Below are 24,749 nucleotides of genomic sequence, written 5' to 3' on the forward strand. Positions count from 1 at the left end.
TCGGCCATCCGGCCGTCTGTTAGAATGTTTATGACTGTTAAATGTTGACATGGATAGTCACGCCTTACAAGAGAGATAGAACAACAATAGTTAGTTACGTAATACCATCTGTAACAAGGGTCGCTGTCATTCTAACAGTTCCTGTATACGGATGAAGTTTCTAAGCTGTCTTAAATAAATACGTAGATATGGAAGTTACAAAGAAATGCTTACAAAATTGAATCATATTTAAGAAATCAACAGTCACGTTTCACTGACTACTGTTTTCTCTCTCTCTTTTTTTTCTTTCTTTTTTTAATTCCTTTCACTCTATAGGCGCTAAGACGTCCTTTTTCGGCTTGATGCTGGACCTCACAACGGTCTAAGCTCTAAGGGTTTGTAATCAAAGTGGACAGTCTTTCGTTGGTTAAGAACCAACGAAAATAAAATCAAATAAAATGGAGAGATGATATCACATGTTCTGTATGCAATGCAAATTCTCGATCGGATCATCTCGTACAAATGTAAAGTGGAAAATATTCGAGCCACGATAGATAAATTGTAGAACAAATACTGTAAAAAGACACCATTTGAAAATATTATATAAAATTTGAATTAAAAGTATTTTAAAAAAAATAANAAATAATCAATGAAAATCAGTTCTCAAATATATTAGAATATCTAATATAATCTCAAATATCTAATCTTTATAGAATTTTCTTTATAGAATTAACTATAAATTTAATAATCATAAATATTCACATTGATATTCTGAATGTTATGCTTTATAATATTTTATTACAAAATAATTTAAATATACCTACTGATTCTGCTGTAATAAACATATTCCAAGGCATCAATGTGCCAACTCCATGAAGCAATATGATGAAATATACCAAATTAAATCTGAAAAACAATTATTAATATATATAAACTTGAAAATTATTATTGATTACATTAATAAATCAATGTAAAAATAATACGTCTGTATGAAAAATATATTAATTAATATTTATACTAATGATGTACAAAAATGTACAAGTTTCTGTATTATTATTATTATTGTTAGGTTTAGTGGGTTATACTCAGTTGACACCGGTGACAGTGTACTATGCCGGACCAGAGTCAAGGCATAGCAACCAAAATAAAACTAAAATTGAATCAGTGTGTCAGTTTGTGTGTCTGTATTCAGGAATTTCCTAACAATGTGGCATGTATTCAATATAGTGGCCTTCTGTAGTGTGATATATGTATTTCTACTCAATTGTAATGTTCCCAGGTTTTTGTGTAGTGTGTGCGGTATCACACCTGTACAGGAGAGAACGACAGATACAATAAGAACCCTATCCATCCTCCACAGATGCCTTATTTCCTGAGCGAGTTCTGTGTACTTGCTAATTTTTTCAGTGCATGTGTTTTGTATATTGTGAGTGTTTGGAATGGATATGTCTATAATTTATGTGATTTTATTGCGTTTGTCAATGAGTATGATGTCTGGTCTCTTGTGATAAATTGTTTTATCTGTGATTATGGCTCTGTCGTAGTACATTTTGTGTGTATTGTTTTCCAATACTGTCTGTGGAATGTATTTGTAGTATGGTTCGTGAATGTCTAATAATTTGTGTTTGTTTGCAAGCTCTGGTGCATTATATTTGCTACTTGATTATGTCTGTGTAAATAATCTGTCTATGCCAAGAACTTGCAACTAGAAGTGATGTGTTGTATAGTTTCTGGCATGATGTGACATTTTCTGCATATGTCATTTGTGAGTGTTGTATCTTTGAGTATGCATTTTCTGTAGTTTTTAGTATTTAAGACCTGATCCTGTATGGCAATCATAAATCCTTCTGTCTCCCCAAAAAGGCATCCCCCGAGCTAACCAGCTTTTTGACACAGTTTTGTCAACAAAATCCTGGGCCAGGTCATAAGGATGCTTGCCATGGAGTGCCTTTCGAGCCATGATTGCTTAATGATGTCTATGCTTTTTATATGTTGTGTCACGTCCATATGATGTGAGTGTAAGTTTAATGATGTGTTATTATATAGAGTTACTGCTTTATGTAACTGTGACGTTTCTTGATTTTTGTAGAAAAACTCTCACAGTGACTGTTTGTTTGTAGTGAAGATTAACCATGTCAATCAGGCCACGTTCGCCATCCTTATGTGGAAGGGTTAATCCTTCTGTGGCAGATTTAGGATGGTGATGTTTATGCTTAGTAAGTGTTGTTCTTGTTTTCGTTTGGAGTTGCTCAAGATCTGTGTGAGTCCAATGTATAACTCCAAAAGAAGTGAGTACTAAGATGACATATGTTTTTATTGCTTTAACTGTGTGTTTTAACATTTAATCTACTTTGGTATTCTTTAATTAATCTTTGCTTTATTTGTGTATGTTCTGTTAGTTTGGCCAGTTGGAATCCTAAATACTTGTAGAATTCACCCTCTTCTATGGATTCAATAACATCTCTATTTCCAAGTGCAAAATTTTCTTTCTTCAGGATTCCTTTTTCTAAGTGAAGTGTTTTGCATTTGTCTAGGCCAGTGTTTCTCAACCTCTAACAAATCGTCGCCCCCTTCAACATAGTATCGCCCCCTTCACTTCAAAATTTCGATGCCAAGGGCCAAGGCTAACACCAAATTCGTACTGCATTAAATAGACAAGTGATTAGTGTAATGTTATTTGTTTAATTATTGTACGATATAACGAATAAAATATCTAATTATTCTTAACATAATGTTTTACTATATCACCCAGAAAATTGTTTTTTGCACCTCAAAATATAAATTGTTACTAATTGCCCCCTCAACATGGAAAAACTCCCACATGGGGCGATATCACCCCCGTTGAGAAACACTGGTCTAGGCCAAACTCCATTTTTAATGTCCTTGATGTATGAATGTGTGATTTGTAGGAGTTGATGAAGTTGTTTTTGTGTGGATGCATAAAATTTTGTGTTGTCTATGTACATGAGATGTGACAATGTAAATTATGTTGTTTTTTCATGTTTGATATTGTAACCATGTTGTGTGTTGTTAAACATGTTAATTATTGTTATTATTATTATTATTAAAAACAAGGTTAGTCCTCACAAATTTGGTAGGTTTTTCATTATTAAAAGAGACATATAGCAAATATTTTACAATATCATCAAAACCACAAGACTAATTTATTAAAAACAAATTATTTTTTGATTGTAATTTGCCACATAAAATTTCTTATTATTGCTTCAACTAAAGATAAACAAATGGTTTATTAAATGCAAGATAGCCATAATTAAACTAAAACTATTTAAAACCTTATGTAACTTGATATAACAACAGAAAGGGTACCAAATTTAGTGCAGAAAGTAATGAAGACTTGGGATGACAGATTCTGTGAAAAAAATTTTTACTTCAAATAGTTGCCAATAGGGAAAATATGGTGTTGTGCAATGTAAAACAGCATTACAATGGACAGGTAAATGAATAACAAAGATAAAAAGTAAACTGAAACATCACCTTTTATTCAGCATATTCACTTTCCCAAGTGGATTGGATTAGTTTCAATGTGGCCACTGTTCATTAGATCAGAAATTGCATCCTATGCACAACATTCTCTACAACTGAATGTAACGTATCTGAAGGAGTTCATCATCATGGGCTGTGATAATCAGGGGGAAGTGTATGAATGTACATTTTATGTAATTTGTAGTTGTATTTTTATTAATGTAATATATAAAATTATGAAATTTTAAGTGCAACGTTGTTGGGGCCCAATATAAATATACTTGACCAGTACCAATACAAAGAACACAGCTTAAGCAGCACTACTCTAGTTTCCTTTAAACAAAAGCTGCACTGTCTGTTGGAGATCTCAACCTGTAATTTCAAAAAAAAAACAATTTTAACAATTTGTTTTCTTGTATCCGTTTTGTACTTGTGATCATTTTGCACTCATTGTGCTAAAACATTAGGCCTATGGCATAGAACAAAGATTTCCAAATATAGGGTTGTGACAGGTATTACTAATTCTTATATAGTTGCAGACACTCTTTTTCAAAAACATTATTCCTTTGCATGACAAAATCTTTAAAAAAATATAAACAACACTTAACCAAAGATTGACAATCAATGAAAAAGGGATTAGTGAATTTGTATGTAATTTATTAACAATGTCACTACACTCCAATACATGAAAAAACGAATTATCTTAAAAAAATTTTTTGTTGCAGAATTTTTAGAATATGGATTTCCATGTAAGAAAGTTAATGACAAAAATCTATCATTATTTGTATAATTTACAGCAAGACTTTTGCATGTTTCAAGCTCTTACATTTTCAGTAGCAAATCCAATGCATGTCAAAAAAGCTATTACATTTTTTAAAAGAAAAGTCAAGTTATTTCAGAAAGTTTAAAGTATAAAGCAAAATATTTTTAAAGACTGATAATTGGAAGCATTGACCAAAAGAAAAGAAAAACAGACAAATTCCAAACACATCAGATTTGCAAAGGACACCCTCCAAAATCTAACAGCTGATTGCAGAGACAGAATTTACGTTAAACAATGTTTATCAACAGAATGGCCTATAGACGGTGGCTGGCTGAACCACGGTTTAAAATGCATTGCAAAAACAACGATCATCTATTTCTGACCGTTCTCTAAACAAACTTTGGCAAAACATTGGCTCTTACTTCACTATTACTACCATTTTAGGAGTCATTTGGCCAATTGGGTTATTTGTTTGTGACATCAGAAATGATCGCCAGCTATATTCCGAAAGCTTCCAGAAATAAAATCTTAAGACTGTCAAAACCATTGTTCGGCAATTAATTAATGACAATCCTTTTCCATTTCGATATTTAATTTCATCGCCAATATGGTTTAAAATACGAACAAATCCATATTTAGAAAATTTATACCAAATTCGAAATTAGTCTTTGGAATAGATTTTAAAGGAATNAATTATCAAATCAAAATTATTATTAAATTCTTTGAAGTGATTTACAAAATATGCACATTTATTCAAATGTACTTAACAACTCAAATAACTACATAATAAACATAAAAATTCAATTTTATTTGCAAGGAGTTGTCTTTTTTTTCTATGGGTCTCAGATAACAATTCTATTGCTTTCTTTTATTTATAAAATGTTTTTCAAACAGAGCAAGTACATCTACAAAACTGTATCGATTCATTTTTGATATTACTTCAAATAACTCAATCATATCAATTCATTTTATTTTATATGAATTTTCAAATTGAACTTATATTACAACAGTCCCTGTATTGTACTGTATGTGCAGTCATGGATACAAAAAATTAAATAATTAAGAATTTTCTTTCAAATAATTCAAATAATTGCCAAATTTTTAAGAGCAATATTCGGAATAGTCATGAAAAATTACATATAAATTCTAAGAATTCAAATTTTATAAATCTGTGAAAATGCAATATATACAATTAAAAAGCATTTTTTTTTTTTTAAATATTTTGTAAAGCTATGTGAAAAAGGACTTAATCATGAATTATTAAGATGTTTAATGTAGTGTTTGCATGAGTTTGAATTTGACTAATCAAAATATTCAATTCCTTTTTTTTTTAGTATGAATACACAAATAATAAGAAAAAATTAATCAATGTAGTTATTACATACTAAATTTGCATGACTTTATAAATAATTGCAATGTTGGTAATAGAAGTATTTTTGTAGTTGATCTTTCTTTCCAACAATTTTTGATTATATTTGGATATGGCTTATTTGCATCATCTATTTTCAGCATTTTTGCAACTTTTCATGCATATTTGTTAAAATCTTTCTAACCATTCTTGAGTAAACTTTACCCATGATTTTACAAGATTATTATTATTTGATCATTAAACTGATAAATGCCAATTAGATAAATATGTAATGTAAGAGAATAAAAAATGATAATGATCATTCTTTGATATTAATATTTTAATTTTAAAAAATGATTTTTTTTTGTAATATGCAAGAACTCTGATAAAAGATAAAAACTGGAAAAAGGATATAGATATAATCATTTAGAATCAATAATTCTACAAAATAAATATTGACCTGTTCTCAAATTTAACTCTAGAAAAAAAGTCTTATTTGTAAGTTTGTATATAGTAAGTTTGTAAAACTATTTGAAGTAAAACAGATAAAAACACTTAAATAACCTAAGAGAAAATACTTCTTTTAAGTTTTCTCAGATTACACATTTTTTAAGTTCTGTTACAAAGAGAAACAAAATATTCAAAAAAATAACTGATAATTTTTAAAATTTTAAACTTTAGATAAAAGTTAATGATTTAATATTGCAAATGTATCATTTTAAATGTAAAAAATAGATAATTTGGATGTGAACTGTGTCATTTCAAATGTAAAAGTAGCGTAACGTTTGGTTTGTAAGTCATATCTAATCATTTTCAATCATATCAGATAAAAATATACAATAGATAACACTTTAATGTCTTTTAAAAATTGCTTTAAATTTTAAAAAAATAAGCTCAAATATTGATAGAAAATTGTAAAAAAGTATGTATTTGTTTTAAGATTTATTCCTTATTTTTCTTCAAATTGTATTTCATAAATATAAAAATCTTCATTAAAAAATCAAAATTAGTATAAAATTAATAAATTCATTACCATATAATTATTTGTAACTAAGTAGAAAATGTAATTATGATATTATTTATTTATAATAAATATATAATTTGTGAAAAAATAATTTTATTAACATTAATAAACAATTAAAGTAAATAATTAACTGTTGATGCTAATTAATTTGTTAAAATCTTTATTTATTAATTCTAAATGATACATAACCATAAAAAAGTCCAAAATTCAAAATTATTTAAAAGTAATTATTATTGTTATATTTATAACTTAATATACAGTAGAGCCTTGATTATCCGACTCAATTGGGGACTGGGGTTGGTCGGATAACCGAAAAGTCAGATAACCGAAAAGTATGAAAGAATCCATTATTAGTGTAGTATATTATTATATCCCATGTAATTAGTATATCGCTATTAACCTATTTCGCGTTGAATTTTCACCGTTGTTAAGCCTAACAAAAATTTTTTTAAATAATAATCGTCGCTATTGTATCGTTAAAAATTAGAAAATTAATCCTCGTTTAAATACTGGCTCCCTATCATGGTCGAATGAGTGTTGCCAGCTAAAACACGTAAAAATAATATTAAAGTAGCTAAGACATAGCCAAATATTGTAGTGCCACATCACTAGCGGACATTTGAAATTTGCCAACTAGGACGGTCGGTTAACCGAGGTGTCAGTTAATCGGGGGTCGGATAATCGAGGCTCTACTGTAATCCATTAATATTGATTAATATTTACTGTTAATAAATAAAATTTATTATATCAAAATAATAATGATAAAATTTTCTTAATCAAGTACAGATCTTATTAGCATCTTCCTTCAACGAATTTATTTGCATACAAATTTTTAAATTGCACACTGCGTAACTGCATTTTGTTTTAAATAAATCTTATTTAGCATTAAACATTATTCATAAAATTAACATTAACATTCACAACATTCAAAGTTTATTTAAAACCTAATACAAAAGTATTAGAATTAATTCTTTCAGTTATAACAGAGCTGTTATATACAAGTAGCAAATAAAATAGATCTTAGAAACATTGAACTTTAACATAATAAAATCTGCAGTAGAAGTTTTTAATATATGTTTAAAAATAACTGAGTTTTGCATTTTTATATTTAATGTCATGCCAAATTAAATGCACTGGAATATCAATCATGAATACAGTACATCTGATATATATCAATTCTTACTAAGTCATGTAAATTTTATGTAAGATATTCACGTATTTAATAGATCTACAAGTTATCAAGATCCCTAATACATTCAACTGCAATAATTAGTTTGATTCTGAATGAAAACAGTATATAAAAAAGAAAGAAATAATAAACATTTATATCATAATAGAGAAATTGCATGACGTTTGATATTATGCAGGTTTTCATGAATTGTAACTTGTTAAAATTATCAGTAAATGTGATTATTTTTTCAAGTAATAATTTATTTTTGATGAGGTGAATATTCAACAGAAAAAAAAAAACACAAGCAATAAAAAATTTCAAGTACTAAATACTTCATTCTTATCTTATTAATTTTAAAATACACTTAAAAATGTTTACAATGAAATTTTTATCAATGATCTGTAACATGAATTGCAGAGAGGATCTTTGAGACAATTTTCTAATATATCTGACAATTTTATTGCAATAAAACTGTTTTAATTATATCAAGTTAAAGTTGATATATTTAAATTTTCCCATTAATCGTGGTGGTACTTTTGAACTAATCTTAAATTAAAAAAAAGAAAAAAAAAACAATGGTTACGGTAATCGAATGATACAAAATAATTCTAGATAGTAATGATTTATTTTATTGATTGTAGTAAATTAGTTTAATCGCAATAAATTTTAATAAATAAAACGTGTACAGAAACAGCTAGAAAAATATATATTACTGTCACGTAATGAAACAAGAGTATCGTCTTTCTAATACATATTTATGTTATCATTTAACAAAAACAAGACAATAAGCCTTTGTAATATTAATGCGATCTTCAATCGATTCGAAAGATTTAATTAAGGAAACGAGATATACATACAGAAAATAATATTTAAATTAAAAATTATGTCAGAAACTTTTCTGTTCAATTAAAAAATAAAAATGCTATTATTAAAATTTTAATTTATCTCTTCATTTAGAAATTCTTAAAGTTTTAAAAACTGATCAATTGTCATTTTACACTTTGAAGATCTTTTCAAGTACAGTACTTGTGAAATGTAGGTAGTACATCTATTTACACAGTTCTCATAATTATGATAGGAGTTTCTTAGAAATGGCTGCGTAAATTGAGAAGGCAAAAAAGAAATATTTAACATATATTTTAATGTAGAGCGATCCAGAAAATTCCCACACTCATCTGGGTACTGCAAAATCATTATAAGAAGTAGGTCAATACATGTAAGAGAATGCATTACATAACATATGATAAATAATTCTTTTCCTTGTATCTAATGAATTATAGCATGCATTGAGTCGTATTTAAATATAAAATAATTTCATATTGCATGCAAAAATTATGTAGAATTATAAAGAAANGGTATGTTATAATCTCATGTTGCATTTGTAGGCATTTTTATAGATGAAATACAGCTACAAAGTTAAAAAAAGCCTTTGTTTTGGGGGTTGGGAACAGATTAATCCATTACATAAAATGGATTAATCTGCTCCAAATCCCCAAAACAAAGCTTTTTATTTATTTATTTGTTTTGGTTTTAGAACAAGTTGGTTTTTAAACAATTTTTAGGAACAAATTAAGTTCAAAACACAAGATTTGATTTTATGAGTATATATATATATACGTACGTACAACCCATGCCAAGGTAGAAGTAATAGCTAGTTGAGTGCTGTAGAGGGAGTTATAGGCTATGGGAGCAGAGTGGTCTCCAGTTGGTGTCACAAGTAACCTAGCATGATTGTGTATATCAATAAGTTCTGAAAACAAGGATTGGATGAAGGTCCAGGTAGTGTTACTGGCAATGGCAATGCAAATTATTGTTAAGCAGGAGTTTCAGATCTGAGTGCCACTTTGGGTGGATTTCTTTTCTTCCAGAACCTTCTAAATTAATTATTAAAATTTTAATTTAATTCTTCATTTAGAAATTCTTAAAGTTTTAAAAACTGATCAATTGTCATTTTACACTTTGAAGATCTGTTCAATTAAAAAATAAAAATGCTATTATTAAAATTTTAATTTATCTCTTCATTTAGAAATTCTTAAAGTTTTAAAAACTGATCAATTGTCATTTTACACTTTGAAGATCTTTTCAAGTACAGTACTTGTGAAATGTAGGTAGTACATCTATTTACACAGTTCTCATAATTATGATAGGAGTTTCTTAGAAATGGCTGCGTAAATTGAGAAGGCAAAAAAGAAATATTTAACATATATTTTAATGTAGAGCGATCCAGAAAATTCCCACACTCATCTGGGTACTGCAAAATCATTATAAGAAGTAGGTCAATACATGTAAGAGAATGCATTACATAACATATGATAAATAATTCTTTTCCTTGTATCTAATGAATTATAGCATGCATTGAGTCGTATTTAAATATAAAATAATTTCATATTGCATGCAAAAATTATGTAGAATTATAAAGAAAAGTTAGACACGTTTAATCTGCTATGGGTGTAATTTATAACAACACTAGGAATTATATTTAACAGATAGTAATGTAAGAGAGTGAATAAAGGAGAGAAAAGGAAAATGATAATTTTATATTTCCATTATATCGAATATCTCTGAGAAATGGAATATATTCTTCAGAAGTTTACATTAAAAAAAAAAAAAAATAGCTACTGTATAATCGATATGTATATTATATAAACTAGACGTGATATTCAGGTTACTCTCAGACGTGCGTTTGGTGTTGCACGATTGAAAATAGATTTTGTACAAAATATTTTGCTTTTAAAAAAGTAATATTTAAAAAAAAATCGACAACTTGCTTAACTTTCTCGGCAACATTTGATGTCGCCATCTGTTATGATATTTTATTAAAAAACTTATATTTTTAACTATTATAAAATGGCAAAAAGCTTAATTTTCAAAGTAGGGATGGGTTTTATAAAAAAAAATTGTAAATGCTAATAACGAGTAAAATCATCATTAAGTCCGACCCTACTCGACATATGATACATAACCCCCTCTATCTTCCCACCCCCTCGACCTTTAATCACCAAAATTTAATCGCATCAATCTCTCTAATACACAAACCTCCCTGCAAAATTTCAGAAATGTTCGACAAAAAGCACAGGAGTTATTAAGCTTCAAAGATGGTGAACAAAATCGTGCCCCCTCCACACACACGCTAACATCCATACATACAGAAAAAAAAAACCCAAAATTTTTTTTGCATTTCTTTACGTTTCAATGTGTCTCGAGTCCGAAAATGTAAAAATTTGGGTGGTCATTTTTTAACCGATCGCCATACATTCCCTCTATATATAGGCCTATAGGCTATAAAAGGAAAGTAAAAATCACTAACTGAAAAATAAAAACAGTTTACCACAATTCAAACAATATTAAAAGCACGATTGTTATCTTACAGCTTACTATAATTATTGAACTGTTTCTTTACATCTTAGGTAATATATTTCGTTAAGACAATAGAGAGGTTGCGGCCGACGTTTTCATCGCGAAAACGTGTACGTCGGACGTTCAGCGCCGCCTTCCTGTAAGCCTAGAAGTTTGACAATGGCGTTTGGAACGTCAGTGGAATCATGCTCGACGTATCAAATGCCATTGTCAAACTTCTAGGCTTACAGGAAGGCGGCGTTGAACGTCCGACGTACACGTTTTCGCGATGAAAACGTCGGCCGCAACCTCTCTAACAACAACTTTTTTCAACTGCTTTATAACAAGATTAATATTAACATTGTACAAGATTAATATTATCAATGAATGATCGATGATATTCAGAACGTACTGTACACTCAAATAGCTTATATATACGTATAGGATTTAAGAATATACAGGAATAAACAAACTACGAAACTTGAAAAAATACAAGATATTTTTACGTTTTAAAGATGAAAACTTCGGCCGCAACATCGCTATTTATTTCTCCGTAAACTTCGTTATTAAAAAAAAAAGCAGAATTACAGAACAGAAAAACAAATTCAAATAAGTAACATCCACTAAACATCGAATAAATCGCAAAAATTTTATAATAGAAAGTTTTACATTCTTAATTTAAATTTAATAAATATCATGTTTAATTAATCATTGATAAATAAAATGTTTATAATTCTAATTAAACAAACGACGTATTCATTAAGTTAATTCGTTTCAAACTTCATTTAATGTTCTTTCGTAGTATGAATGGGATTAAATGTAACAAATTGCAGACGTAATTCTACTCTTTATATTTTAATTTTATATTTAAAATAAACTCAAATGATATCGTATGTGAACTATGAACTGAACATGTTTTTATTGTTTTTTTCGCAATTATGTATTTTATATTAATATGCAATTAATAATCAATTATTTATCGGTACATTGTCATAATATCACGTGTCGTTCACCTCAACGAAATCTAAGGATGATAGCTGAGTTCTCAAGCTATTTCTATTGATATTTTCTTACTTTAAAATCAGCCTGAGGAAAAAAAAGAAATGTTATTTTATACGAAAGTTATTGCTTGTTCAAATCGTTCAATACCTACCGATTTAAATCTAATTTTATAGTAAGAATATCTTATTTTACACGCATATTTCCTATGTTCTTATATTGTTATTTTTGCTCTTTGATCCTAATAATAAACATTATTCCGACAGTGAAAATATTAAGATATGAATTGTAAATTATAAATTTTTATTGCTTATATCTATACAATTCAAACTTATTATATCTATTATGCTTTCCTGGTCACGTTAACAATTCTCAATCACTATTTTCATTTCAACACGTAGAAGTGATTAAAAATTAATTTTAAAAAAAATCCAGTCAATTCTTAACATTTATTTTAAAGAATTGTTTTTTTTTTTTTAAAGATTGCCAATAACATAATACTGCCAGTCGATTTTTTTAGAATTTTTGCAAAAAATTCTCATCCGTGAAAAATAACATTTAGTTTTTCAGGATGACTTGAAGAGGATGCAGGAATATATTTCATTGACCTTATCAGAGAACAGCGACCGTCTGACCGCACAGTTCGCAACGATTTTTGTCTAAATGCCTGAAACTGCTAAGTGATGCAGCGAAGTTACGTTAATGATTAACTTAACTAAAACTGCATTTCTTAAAAACTAATGTGTATTTTTGTCCGATGTGTTCTTAAAAGGATCAAATGCATTAATATTTAAATTCATTTAACTTCTCCAAATCCATAATTAAAGTGATTTTATAAGCAACTTTTGGACGTTTTCCATAAGTTGTTCCATTTGTTGATTTTCATCAATTAAAGAATTTTACAATGCCATGTTAATCGCTAATTATAAAATATATAAAATGGTTATTTTTATAAACTCTAATTTTTTTTTTAAATTCTTTAATAATCTTTTAATCAGTAATCAAAACAGTGTAATTTTCCAGTATTTTTTAAATAAATTAAAAAACAAAACTTTAACCAAACTTCTTACAGATTAAATTATTAGAATTGCCTGGTGGATGTCAAAATTAACTTATTGGCTAATATAAAATATTAATTGTGAGAGCCCAAATATTTAAATTTATTATAAATAGTTATTAAAATTATGGATTAACTCTCATTTATTACATATGATTGTATCAGTTTTAGGAATTATATTTTTACTTATCTTTTAATTATTTCTATTAAAAATACATCAGTATAAGTTATTTATAGAAAATAATTTGGGCTAAGTTTTACATCATTATCAATAGAAACTTTTATTTTAGATTACATATTTATTTGTATTTTTTTGCTTTTTTATATTTACATAAAATTCAATAAATATGGGAGGTATTAGAAGTTGCGCTTCACTTCTTTAAGACTAATACTAATACAGGGAATTAAAGAAGTGAAGTGCAACTTCTAATACCTCCCATATTTAATCTACAGTTATTAATAATCATATAATTATAGTATCAAATATTTTGATTGATACATATTATTGTAATATTGATACATTAGTATGTTTCCCAACCAGTATGTCCTGAGAGTGCTTCAGGTGTGTTACAGAAATATTAAGTATTTTATTTGAATTTTGAATAAGCTCTTTTTTAAAATTTCATCTGTATATTTTAACTAAAATGCCAACTGTTACAAAATTTGCATCATCAGTATACCCTCACAAAAGTTGCATATGCCAGTGTACCAACTCTTTGGAGCATCCATAAATATTGCAGCTTACCAGCTTAAAGACCTATACTACCTCTTTATGCATTGATTCAAATAGTCTATTTTTATAATATATTTGTAAAATTATGAGTTTTTGTCTTAGTAAGTTTAACTTCTGTATTATCAAAATTTTATAAAATGAACAGTAATTTATTTTAAAAATTATGGTATGTCACAGAAATCTTATTAAATTCAAAGTGTGTCGATAATCCAAAAAGCTTGGGAAACACTGCATTAGAATAATAAACATTTAATTGTACTTAAATATAACTTAAATTTCTACAAGTTGATACAGAAAGAATTCAAAATTAATTTACAAAAATTGTCTACAAGATTATCACTTAGTTCAATGAAAAAATTCATCTTTTTCTGCTGTCTGTTTTCTAATGAAGTCACAATTATCTTTGCCAATACATCTCATCACATAAAACTAGTACATTAAAAATCTTTTTGCTAAAGGACATTACATCAAAATTATTCATTGTTATATTTTTTATACACATATTTACAATTATTTTCTTCTGTCAACAAACTTCAATCAAAATACCTTTAAGAATTTATACTGTGTTTTATCTCTCAATCAAGTAATACATTCCAAATGAAGGCATAATCCAAACTTGGTTCAGATAAGTTATTTTATCTTTTTTTAAAAATGTAGAGTCCTTCTCTCTAACAAACAAACCTCAAAATGAGTAAGAAAATAATGAAAAGCAACAATAAGATTGAGTTCCATTCCTTACAACACAACACATGTCATCCGATGATAATACTGAATTCAGAAATGTGTGTAACAAATGATTTATGCATTATTTTGATAGTGAAAAAATCATGTTTAATCATAATAATTACTTATTTTTATAACTATTAATTTATCTCTCTAATTTATTTATATATAACACTTATTTTAGTATGTCATATAAAACAACACAAAAATAACTGTCTGCTATTAATAAATCCAAAATTTTATAGATCAAATAAAAATTTTATCTATATAGTAATTATAAATTATTCTCAAAGACATGTATATTATAATATTCTGTAAACATTAATAATTATTTCTTTTATAAAACATAAGAATTTTGTATAACATAATTTAAATTCTTTTTAAAAAAGCAAACCATAAACAACAGATTTCAGAATGAAAAAATTAGTTTATAAACATTTTTTTATGTCATTTCACACCTAACTACATTAGATAATTAAGAATGAATGTCCACAGGAAGAGTGAAATCTGTGCTTATATATTATATTACAAGTACACGTCTCACTTTTCAGGCCATCATTCTGAATAGCTAGTTTAAAAGCTTTGTTTTTGTACATATGCAATATATGCAAAAGTATTTCTACCTATTGCATTTATAAATATTACATGATCTTTTCATAATTACTTGAATGATAAAATAACTGAATTTTAAGCAATATTTATGTTCGATATTTGTTAAATGTTAAAAATTTAATTTATTTATTTAATTCTAACTTATTAACCATACAATATTAAATATTTTGCCAAAAATTTCTATTACATATATAATACAAATATTATTTTTAATAGTTATTCATGTATTCTTCAAAATCATATAAATAATTTGTGTATTCTAAATACAAAATTTATGTTGTAAACAATAAAATATATTAATTAAAAAGCAGGTGAGAGAGAATAAAGTTTTTTTAAAAACTAAACTATAAATTAAATCTATTCAGTTTCAAATATTTACAAAAATTGCACAAATATCAAGTGTTTTCAATGTTAAAGAGAAAGTCATACTCAAATTTTTTTTATGTTTTATGATGCATTATTTAAATATAATAATTGTTAGTAATTTGTATGTGAAATTAACTTAAAATATTCACTAGTTTTGCAATGGCTATGGTAATAAGAATTACAACAACTGCAGGGATAGAAGGATTTAATGTTTATATAGATATATAACAGGTCCAGAAATCTTTAGAAGGGGTGCAGAAAGGAAACAATATATGCCTTACAAAATTTTTTACTACCTAAGGTACCCAGTTTTGTTTGGAAAAAAGCCCCAGAAGGTGGTACAGCTGCACTCTGTGCATTCTCCTAAATTTACACCTGGATAAACAAACAGAAACTACCAATTACAAATATATAAACATGAAAAAATTGCATACACATTGTATGAACAGACATTTTTTATATTTTGAATATTTTTGATTTTGTTTTATAAGTCAATGACTCATGAAAAACTCTCATAAGGTCTAATTCAAAATATATCTGAATAAAAAAAAGTAAACACTCTTTCACCAGAGTTCTTAAAAAACAATCATTTTTGAAACTGGCTACTTATTATTAATAGATTTCCCTTACTACAATTATTTACAAAATCTATAATATATAAAGATTAACAATTACAACTAATCTTAGCTTGATTCAGAGGAGAAAAAGAACCTAGCCAAAGGAAAAATATATTTCAAAATTCATAAATGAATGACAGTTCCAAAATTCTCACCCATAACTGATCAACAGCATATTTTGTTGCTGTTATCTGTCAACTTCTCACATGGAAGTTATGGCTCTCAGCTTAGTTCTTCACAGAACAACTAAAGCTGTTCCAAACAGCTTAGGCATTGCTTGATAGAAAGCAAAGCTCCAAAATCTTCCATACCTACCAGGAATAGACAGGAGCATGGGAGAAAAAAGGCAAACAGCAATGAAATACTTGGATGACATATAGGACTACAGCAAAACACCACCATGTACAGTACAACCAATTACTTCTCATTGGCACACTTTATCAGTTTTATAGTCATCTTTTATACACATTAATGACTTCATACTCATTTATATAAAATTTTACAAGTAATTAATTAATGCTGAATATTAATATATTCATAAAAACTTTCATTACTTACATTTTTGATATTTTTATGGTATGAAATTTCAATAGAAAGTGAGTCAAAAATCTTTATACAAAACACAGACTACCTTAACATATATACTTATGATTTATCTATGTATCTGCATATAACATTAGATGTGTTATATGTGCATTCAACTAAATGTTATCACATCAGTGACTTTCCCCAAAATTGAGGATAATGAAAAAGTAAAAAGACAAATAATGTGAATAAAAGTAACTATAAATAAAACTTCTCATGCTACTTGACAATATAATAAAAATATAATAGTCATATAATTTTTGCTTTACATAATTAATATTTATATCTTGTTACAATTAATATTTATCATCTATTTACATTTCAGTGCAGAAAACATTTATTGAAAATATATTTTCATATAAAACAAGGTAATACACCTAACTGCTTGAAAGGAATTTCAACGTCAAGAAATTCTTATAAAACGAAAAAAAAATTTGAAAACCCAAATTTAATTATTAATATTGAAAATTTATGAAAAAATTAAAGTACAAATAATTAACAGTAATCATAATTGTAACAAATTAGTTAATTATTTATAAATGTATTCATTAATAAAACATAAATGGTTAATTAAAATGAAATGTGACGGTTCTTTTTAAGTATATTAAATACATTAATTTAATGATTCATTATATTTCTAAATAAATCTAAAATAAAAATAAGTTTTGATTACATTTTAATACATTTGGCTATAAATTTTTAAATTATATTTAAAAATAATATGATAACATAAATTTATTCATTTTTCCAGACTATGTTTTGAACTTTAAATTTTTTTTTAATTTTTGATATTGTGTTTGTCTATAGATAATTTAAATGTATTGTAAATACAGTATTAGAAAATTTAATGTGTATAACAAATTTGTGAAATTATACTCATACCATTAATTATACTGTAGTTATTCACAGAATTATTTACTAATTTTAAAATTAAATAAATAGACAAATTAATAAAACATTACAATATCAAAATGTAAACAGTAATATAAAAACACTGTAAAAAATAAACATCTATTGATTTTAATCATATTACAATTTTAAATTATTATTTTATTCTTCCGCAATCAACAAGTAAATACATTATAAAAGGAATTGTTATATTTCTGAATGTGTATATTTTGTAGTAAGATATAATATATATATATAATTTAAAGTATTAATATAGAAACATAAAAATATAAAAAACAGCTGTAGCAATCATTTATTAATATGAGATCATTTAAATAATATAAATTTATATAATTCAGTATTAAATATCCAAATATATAAATTATTAACTCAGAAAATCTTAAATAAATTTTTTTTATCTTAACTAACATAGTTTAATCTGAATATAATTAAAAATGTTACTAAACAATAAGGATATCTTTCTTTAAATCATTATCCTGTTTTTTCAAGGTTCCAGGAAAAATTTAAAGATATATATATTTTTTAATTTATACACTGAAAACATATTTTTATTATTTCAAATTCTTTTGCAAATTTTCCAATAACTTATCGGTTAATTCGTTTTATGCCAAAAATTTAATTTTTTAAATCTCATTATAACTAAATTATTTGAAGTAAAATAACAAGTTTAATTCTTTTTTAAAAAATAAATATTGTGAATATAGTAGAAACAAGTATCAACATAAAATATTTCTAACAAAATAAAAGTTTAAAACTTCTTTAATTAATAAATTCATTGAATATATGCTGTTACATAAAATTAATATAGAGCATTTTTTTCCTTTAATTTTAGAATTTAACTTACTTTACTATAATTCTAAGAGGAAAACACCTATTAACAAGTGAAATGATTGTTCTTTATCTGTTACATAACCACAGTAAGTAGTGTATTATTACAATTTTAATATAATTTCTGTATTACTTCTATTATGCAAAAATAATTAAGTGAAATAACAAAACTTAAAATATTTTAAAAATTAATATAGGTTACATATTTATAAAAACAAAAAAAAACTATTTAAAATATTCGGGTCAATATAAATTTTATAAAATAACACAATAACTGTAATTAACATCTACTAGATTCGAAAATGTTTATCTATATATATTAGTCAGTAATCTATATTAAGCACATATATTTGTATTAGATAATTGACCGGCCTTAAACAGTGATGAATGAGGTGTTTTTTTTTTGTTTTTTTTTTGTATTTACTGTCTTATCATCACATATTTTCGTATCGAGGATAACCGCAATATACAAAAGGGGTATCTCATTCATAAAAATGAGAAAACAATAATATAAACAGTAAAATATTGCTATTTGATTAATTAAATTCATATTTATTGTAGATTTCATGATAAGAATTAGATGTAAATTATAATAAATGGAATTTTTAAATTATTAATCAATTTTAAAACTATGTAAATATCAATATATATTGAGATTTCAATTTAATATGTATAATAAGTTGAATTATTTTCAATATATGTATTGACTAACCTGTCTGAAACTTCATATTTTGACTTCTCGGCATATTTGGAACGAGGACTTTCGTAGGAAGGTGCAGGAGATCGTCGATATTGAAGAGGTTGTGGCGATCCTCCTACATTCAATTCCTCCATAGAGGCAAGTGGTATGCTATCCTGTGTATTTGCATCCATCAAGATTTTTATTGCAATAAATCACGCTTGAAATTTTCAATTTTTATACATTTTTTTTAATTAAAAACTTCGTCCTCGATCTGAAAAATACAAGCGTATTAATAATAACGTATTAAATAAACTATTGAGCTGGTTGCGTTATTGTAAATGTTATAATTACCTTTTCATTGAGTCAAATATTTGTCTTCCCCTTAAGCCAGCCGTATACCGCTAACCTTCTATTACAAACGAAGCGTGGTCAACACCAAGAGTCGCAGCGCCATCACATCAACGAACATTACAAAATTATCTCTCGGAATAAATATATATATAATTTTTTTTTTTTTGTAATATGATATATTTAATTATTGTGATTGCATTATTTTGCTGGATTTACAAACTATTAGTATAAAAATAACAACAGAATCGTTTATAAATTATTTTTGAATTTTTCAATGATCCAGCGTTTTTTTTATTTTTTGATGCAATATTTAAATTTTTTAAAATTTCGTTAAGAAATAATATATAGAATGTTACGTTATATTTTTTTTAAAAATATGCAAGATTTATTGCGATTACAATTACAAATCTTTATAATTTGATTACATACCAATATTACAAATACAAATAAATATCATATAAATTGTGGCCGAGCGTTCAAGATGGCGACCTACCGCTCTGGTGGAACCGGGTTCGAATCCGGACGGGTCGATTCACTGAAATTAATTGCGAATTATTTAACTTTAATAATTTTGAATTGATATATCATTCTAAATATAGAATTATTTATTTATTTTATATAGATTAAATATATGTATAATTTTTTTTCCATAAATAAACATTATTATCTTTTGTTTTCGTGGATAAGATTCGTAAAACTGTTTAAAATTCGATAAGTCGATAACAATACAAATGTATTTTAAACATCATCGTATTTCCAAATATAGTTGCAGTAAACATTGATAACAACTGAAGTTCTGTGAAATAATATATAACACATATTTTGATATAATGATCCTAAACAAGACAACGTTTATCGCGTTTAAACTCTTCTTTTTTTTATTTTGTTACAATTAAAAACTACTTTTTACGACTGAACATGCTCTTAATTACTTTTATTATCCTATGTTTTATTGTCTTTTATTTCGTTATTTAATTGTAATTGTACTGTACAGTACACATAACTTAATGTTCAGTTAGTAAAAAGATTATAGAACTTTCAACTAAGTTTTTATATGATTAAAACGGCTCGGGCTAGGTCTTATTCTGCCGAAAATGTAATAAATTTCTTCGAATTTATGTTGTAATGTCCTTGATAGTGGCATATGGATATATGATACATCTATGTTCAAAATTAAAATTAAAAACTTCTTACTAAATTACATTAATAAACAAACTAGTTAATAAGTTTCATTTAGCTTAGGTCAGAGGTGAATTTAGTAAGTTATATTATAGTTACAATTATAGTTAACTTATATTAAATAAAAAAGAATTATTATTATTAAGAAAGTGATTCTGTTGGTTATTCTCATTACTGTGTTGGAAAATTATGACATTAAAGAATAAGATTCGCCTATCTCTCTTTTAAAATCGCGACCTATTAATTGAAAAACATTGGCCTAAATTTCAAATAATATTAATTACAAATTAGCTTTATTTCACATTTAAATTTTTCATATTATGCAGGCCTGGATATGTTATAGTTAAACATAAAAATAAATTGATTTAAATTGTTAATTAATTCTACAATTGAATCAAAATAGTTTTATTTAGAATAAAAAAAAGCCTTGACCAAATTAATGTACGGATATCAAATATAAATATTAAACTATGTTGATTTCGACAGTATACATATACTGTATATATATAGTCGACCCCCTATAACACTGTTGATTTTTCCGTTTTATATGAATTCCATGTTGTACGAGTCACTTAGATTTCACAAATACGTGTGCTGGGCTGTGAACGGCTCATGTATTTGTAAAATCTAAGTGACTCGTACAACATGGAATTCATATAAAACGGAAAAATCAACAGTGTTATAGGGGGTCGACTGTATATGAAAACACTTGGTATTGATACTTTTCTTCTTTGTTAAATCAGCTTGTTATTTTTCATAATAGTGGATATCAAATGTTTACATCAGATATGAAAAAAATTTTTATGTAAATAATTAATGTAAATATAATTTATTTATAATAATTTAAAATATAGCAATTCGTTATCGAGTTTTTGCGCCTCATCAACGTGCTGGTTACGTGTAAATTGGTATTGTTAATTAATAGAAAAGGTATTAATAAATTCCTTGAAGAAAGTATTGTTCTAATGGAGAAGAAAATCTTCACAGGTTACGATATATCACTTACTGCTTGTGTTTTCTTGTATTATGTTAGCTTCATACTATAAAATTCTGTGATAACAGCACTAAGCTATAATACTTATAACAAAATACAATTCCTTGACATATAAAGTACGATAACACTAAAATAAGTGTTAAGTATTTCATTACATTGAAATTTATGATTCACTACTCTACAGATTGACCAAAGATAATTTCTGTAAAACTGAAAAATAATTTTGTTTGTTTAAGTTATCTACTGTACTTCAAATCTTGTTGGAAACTTTCAAGTACTTCTAACTATAAGATCATACTTTATATATATATATATATATATACAGTATTTATGAATTGGAATTTCATATAAATACACTCCTCAAAAGTGAAATTGTAACACCACGAAGGAATACACGTAGGCCACGTACAAATTTCAAGGACTGTAGAGGCCACAGAAATATGCAAATGATTAAGTTTGCATATACATCGGATCATCTGGTACTCAGTTTCGGGCTATATATACCAGCAGCAGGTTCGAGTCATAAATGCTATCAGCGACATTTCGCGGCAACTTGAAGCATAGAATATGCCTCAAAGACGACTGAGAGCTGAATAATATCAGTTAACGGCCGGGGAACAAAACCGTATTCTGGAGCTGCACAACCTCGGTTTGTCGACGTTTGTAGTTGACACACGTATTGGGTACGACGTGAGTACCGTGCAGCGATGTGTGACACGATGGAACATCTGCGAACACGCTGAAGACAGAGTGCGACGGATAACAGGACCGTTCGCCACAGCATGTGACATCCGTAAACGGGTGCATCTGAGGCCACCAAACCATTCGCAACAGGTTGTATGAAATCGGGCTGCACGCACGGCAACCAGCAACGGGGGGTCTATTAACCGCTCGACACAGGGCTTCACGCTTGGCGTTTTGTCGTCGTCATTGCAACTGAACCACTGAATTGCATCGGGTATTGTTTACGGATGAATCCGCTTCAGTCTGTAGAAGAATGACGAGTATGGTGGTATTCCGGTAAATTAAACACTACGTGCCCGTTCTTTTCGCCGACCGTCACACAATTTGGGGAGGATTTGGGGAGGATTATGTCCCCATCACGATTTGGGGAGGATTATGTTCGATCCGCGGACAGCCTCAGTACATACTTACGGTACTCTAACAGCGGACGCAATACACGAATTGTGGGCCTGTGGTTCGATCACTGGTGCAGGATACACCCGACACGGTGTTCCAGCAAGATAATGCCCGACCGCATGTTGCATGGTGAATTCTCACCAGCCTGAACGGAATTCACATTCTTCCCTGGCCAGCAGCCTCGTGCATGTTGTCTACATACCGTAGACAACATGCGCGCCGCAACGGACGCAATTTGGCAAAGGATACCTCAGGCGACCATTAATCGCCGCATTGATAGTGTGTCTCGTCTTTTAGCGGACTGTGTAGCTGCCCGTGGAGGGCCATATTCGTCACTGAATAAACTGGTGTCTGTTGCATATCTTTGTTTGTTCTTGTAATCATTTGCATGTCTCTGTCACTTCTACTTGTCCTACAATTTTCACGTGGCTACGAGCATTAATTAGTGGTGTTGCAATCACTTTTGACAAATGTACAGTATTATCTACTCCAAACCAGTGGTGAATCAGGCANCAATAGAAACTTTTATTTTAGATTACATATTTATTTGTATTTTTTTGCTTTTTTATATTTACATAAAATTCAATAAATATGGGAGGTATTAGAAGTTGCGCTTCACTTCTTTAAGACTAATACTAATACAGGGAATTAAAGAAGTGAAGTGCAACTTCTAATACCTCCCATATTTAATCTACAGTTATTAATAATCATATAATTATAGTATCAAATATTTTGATTGATACATATTATTGTAATATTGATACATTAGTATGTTTCCCAACCAGTATGTCCTGAGAGTGCTTCAGGTGTGTTACAGAAATATTAAGTATTTTATTTGAATTTTGAATAAGCTCTTTTTTAAAATTTCATCTGTATATTTTAACTAAAATGCCAACTGTTACAAAATTTGCATCATCAGTATACCCTCACAAAAGTTGCATATGCCAGTGTACCAACTCTTTGGAGCATCCATAAATATTGCAGCTTACCAGCTTAAAGACCTATACTATCTCTTTATGCATTGATTCAAATAGTCTATTTTTATAATATATTTGTAAAATTATGAGTTTTTGTCTTAGTAAGTTTAACTTCTGTATTATCAAAATTTTATAAAATGAACAGTAATTTATTTTAAAAATTATGGTATGTCACAGAAATCTTATTAAATTCAAAGTGTGTCGATAATCCAAAAAGCTTGGGAAACACTGCATTAGAATAATAAACATTTAATTGTACTTAAATATAACTTAAATTTCTACAAGTTGATACAGAAAGAATTCAAAATTAATTTACAAAAATTGTCTACAAGATTATCACTTAGTTCAATGAAAAAATTCATCTTTTTCTGCTGTCTGTTTTCTAATGAAGTCACAATTATCTTTGCCAATACATCTCATCACATAAAACTAGTACATTAAAAATCTTTTTGCTAAAGGACATTACATCAAAATTATTCATTGTTATATTTTTTATACACATATTTACAATTATTTTCTTCTGTCAACAAACTTCAATCAAAACACCTTTAAGAATTTATACTGTGTTTTATCTCTCAATCAAGTAATACATTCCAAATGAAGGCATAATCCAAACTTGGTTCAGATAAGTTATTTTATCTTTTTTTAAAAATGTAGAGTCCTTCTCTCTAACAAACAAACCTCAAAATGAGTAAGAAAATAATGAAAAGCAACAATAAGATTGAGTTCCATTCCTTACAACACAACACATGTCATCCGATGATAATACTGAATTCAGAAATGTGTGTAACAAATGATTTATGCATTATTTTGATAGTGAAAAAATCATGTTTAATCATAATAATTACTTATTTTTATAACTATTAATTTATCTCTCTAATTTATTTATATAT

At 27.3% G+C, this 24,749-nt stretch overlaps 1 protein-coding gene across 2 annotated transcripts in view; it reads right to left on the reverse strand.

Annotated features, from left to right (window-relative positions):
• Positions 1-19,700, reverse strand: part of LOC111623106 (equilibrative nucleoside transporter 3-like) — a 38,298-nt gene extending 18,598 nt beyond the window's left edge. Inside the window, exons 1-3 of one of the 2 annotated variants that reach the window (XM_023365586.1) lie at positions 19,567-19,700; positions 19,246-19,486; positions 804-885 (exon numbers count right to left, since the gene is read on the reverse strand). In XM_023365586.1, coding sequence (XP_023221354.1) covers positions 804-885; positions 19,246-19,406 — 243 coding nt within the window. In that variant the 5' untranslated portion in view covers positions 19,407-19,486; positions 19,567-19,700. Of the gene's footprint in view, positions 1-803; positions 886-3,474; positions 3,598-19,245; positions 19,487-19,566 lie in introns of those variants that run through there. The other variant, XM_023365587.1, reaches the window with a different exon arrangement.
• Between the last annotated feature and the right edge of the window lie 5,049 nt (positions 19,701-24,749).

The sequence above is a fragment of the Centruroides sculpturatus genome, unplaced genomic scaffold (genome assembly GCF_000671375.1).
Source record: "Centruroides sculpturatus isolate CEXI.00-Female unplaced genomic scaffold, Cexi_2.0 scaffold346, whole genome shotgun sequence".
NCBI lineage: Eukaryota > Metazoa > Arthropoda > Arachnida > Scorpiones > Buthidae > Centruroides > Centruroides sculpturatus.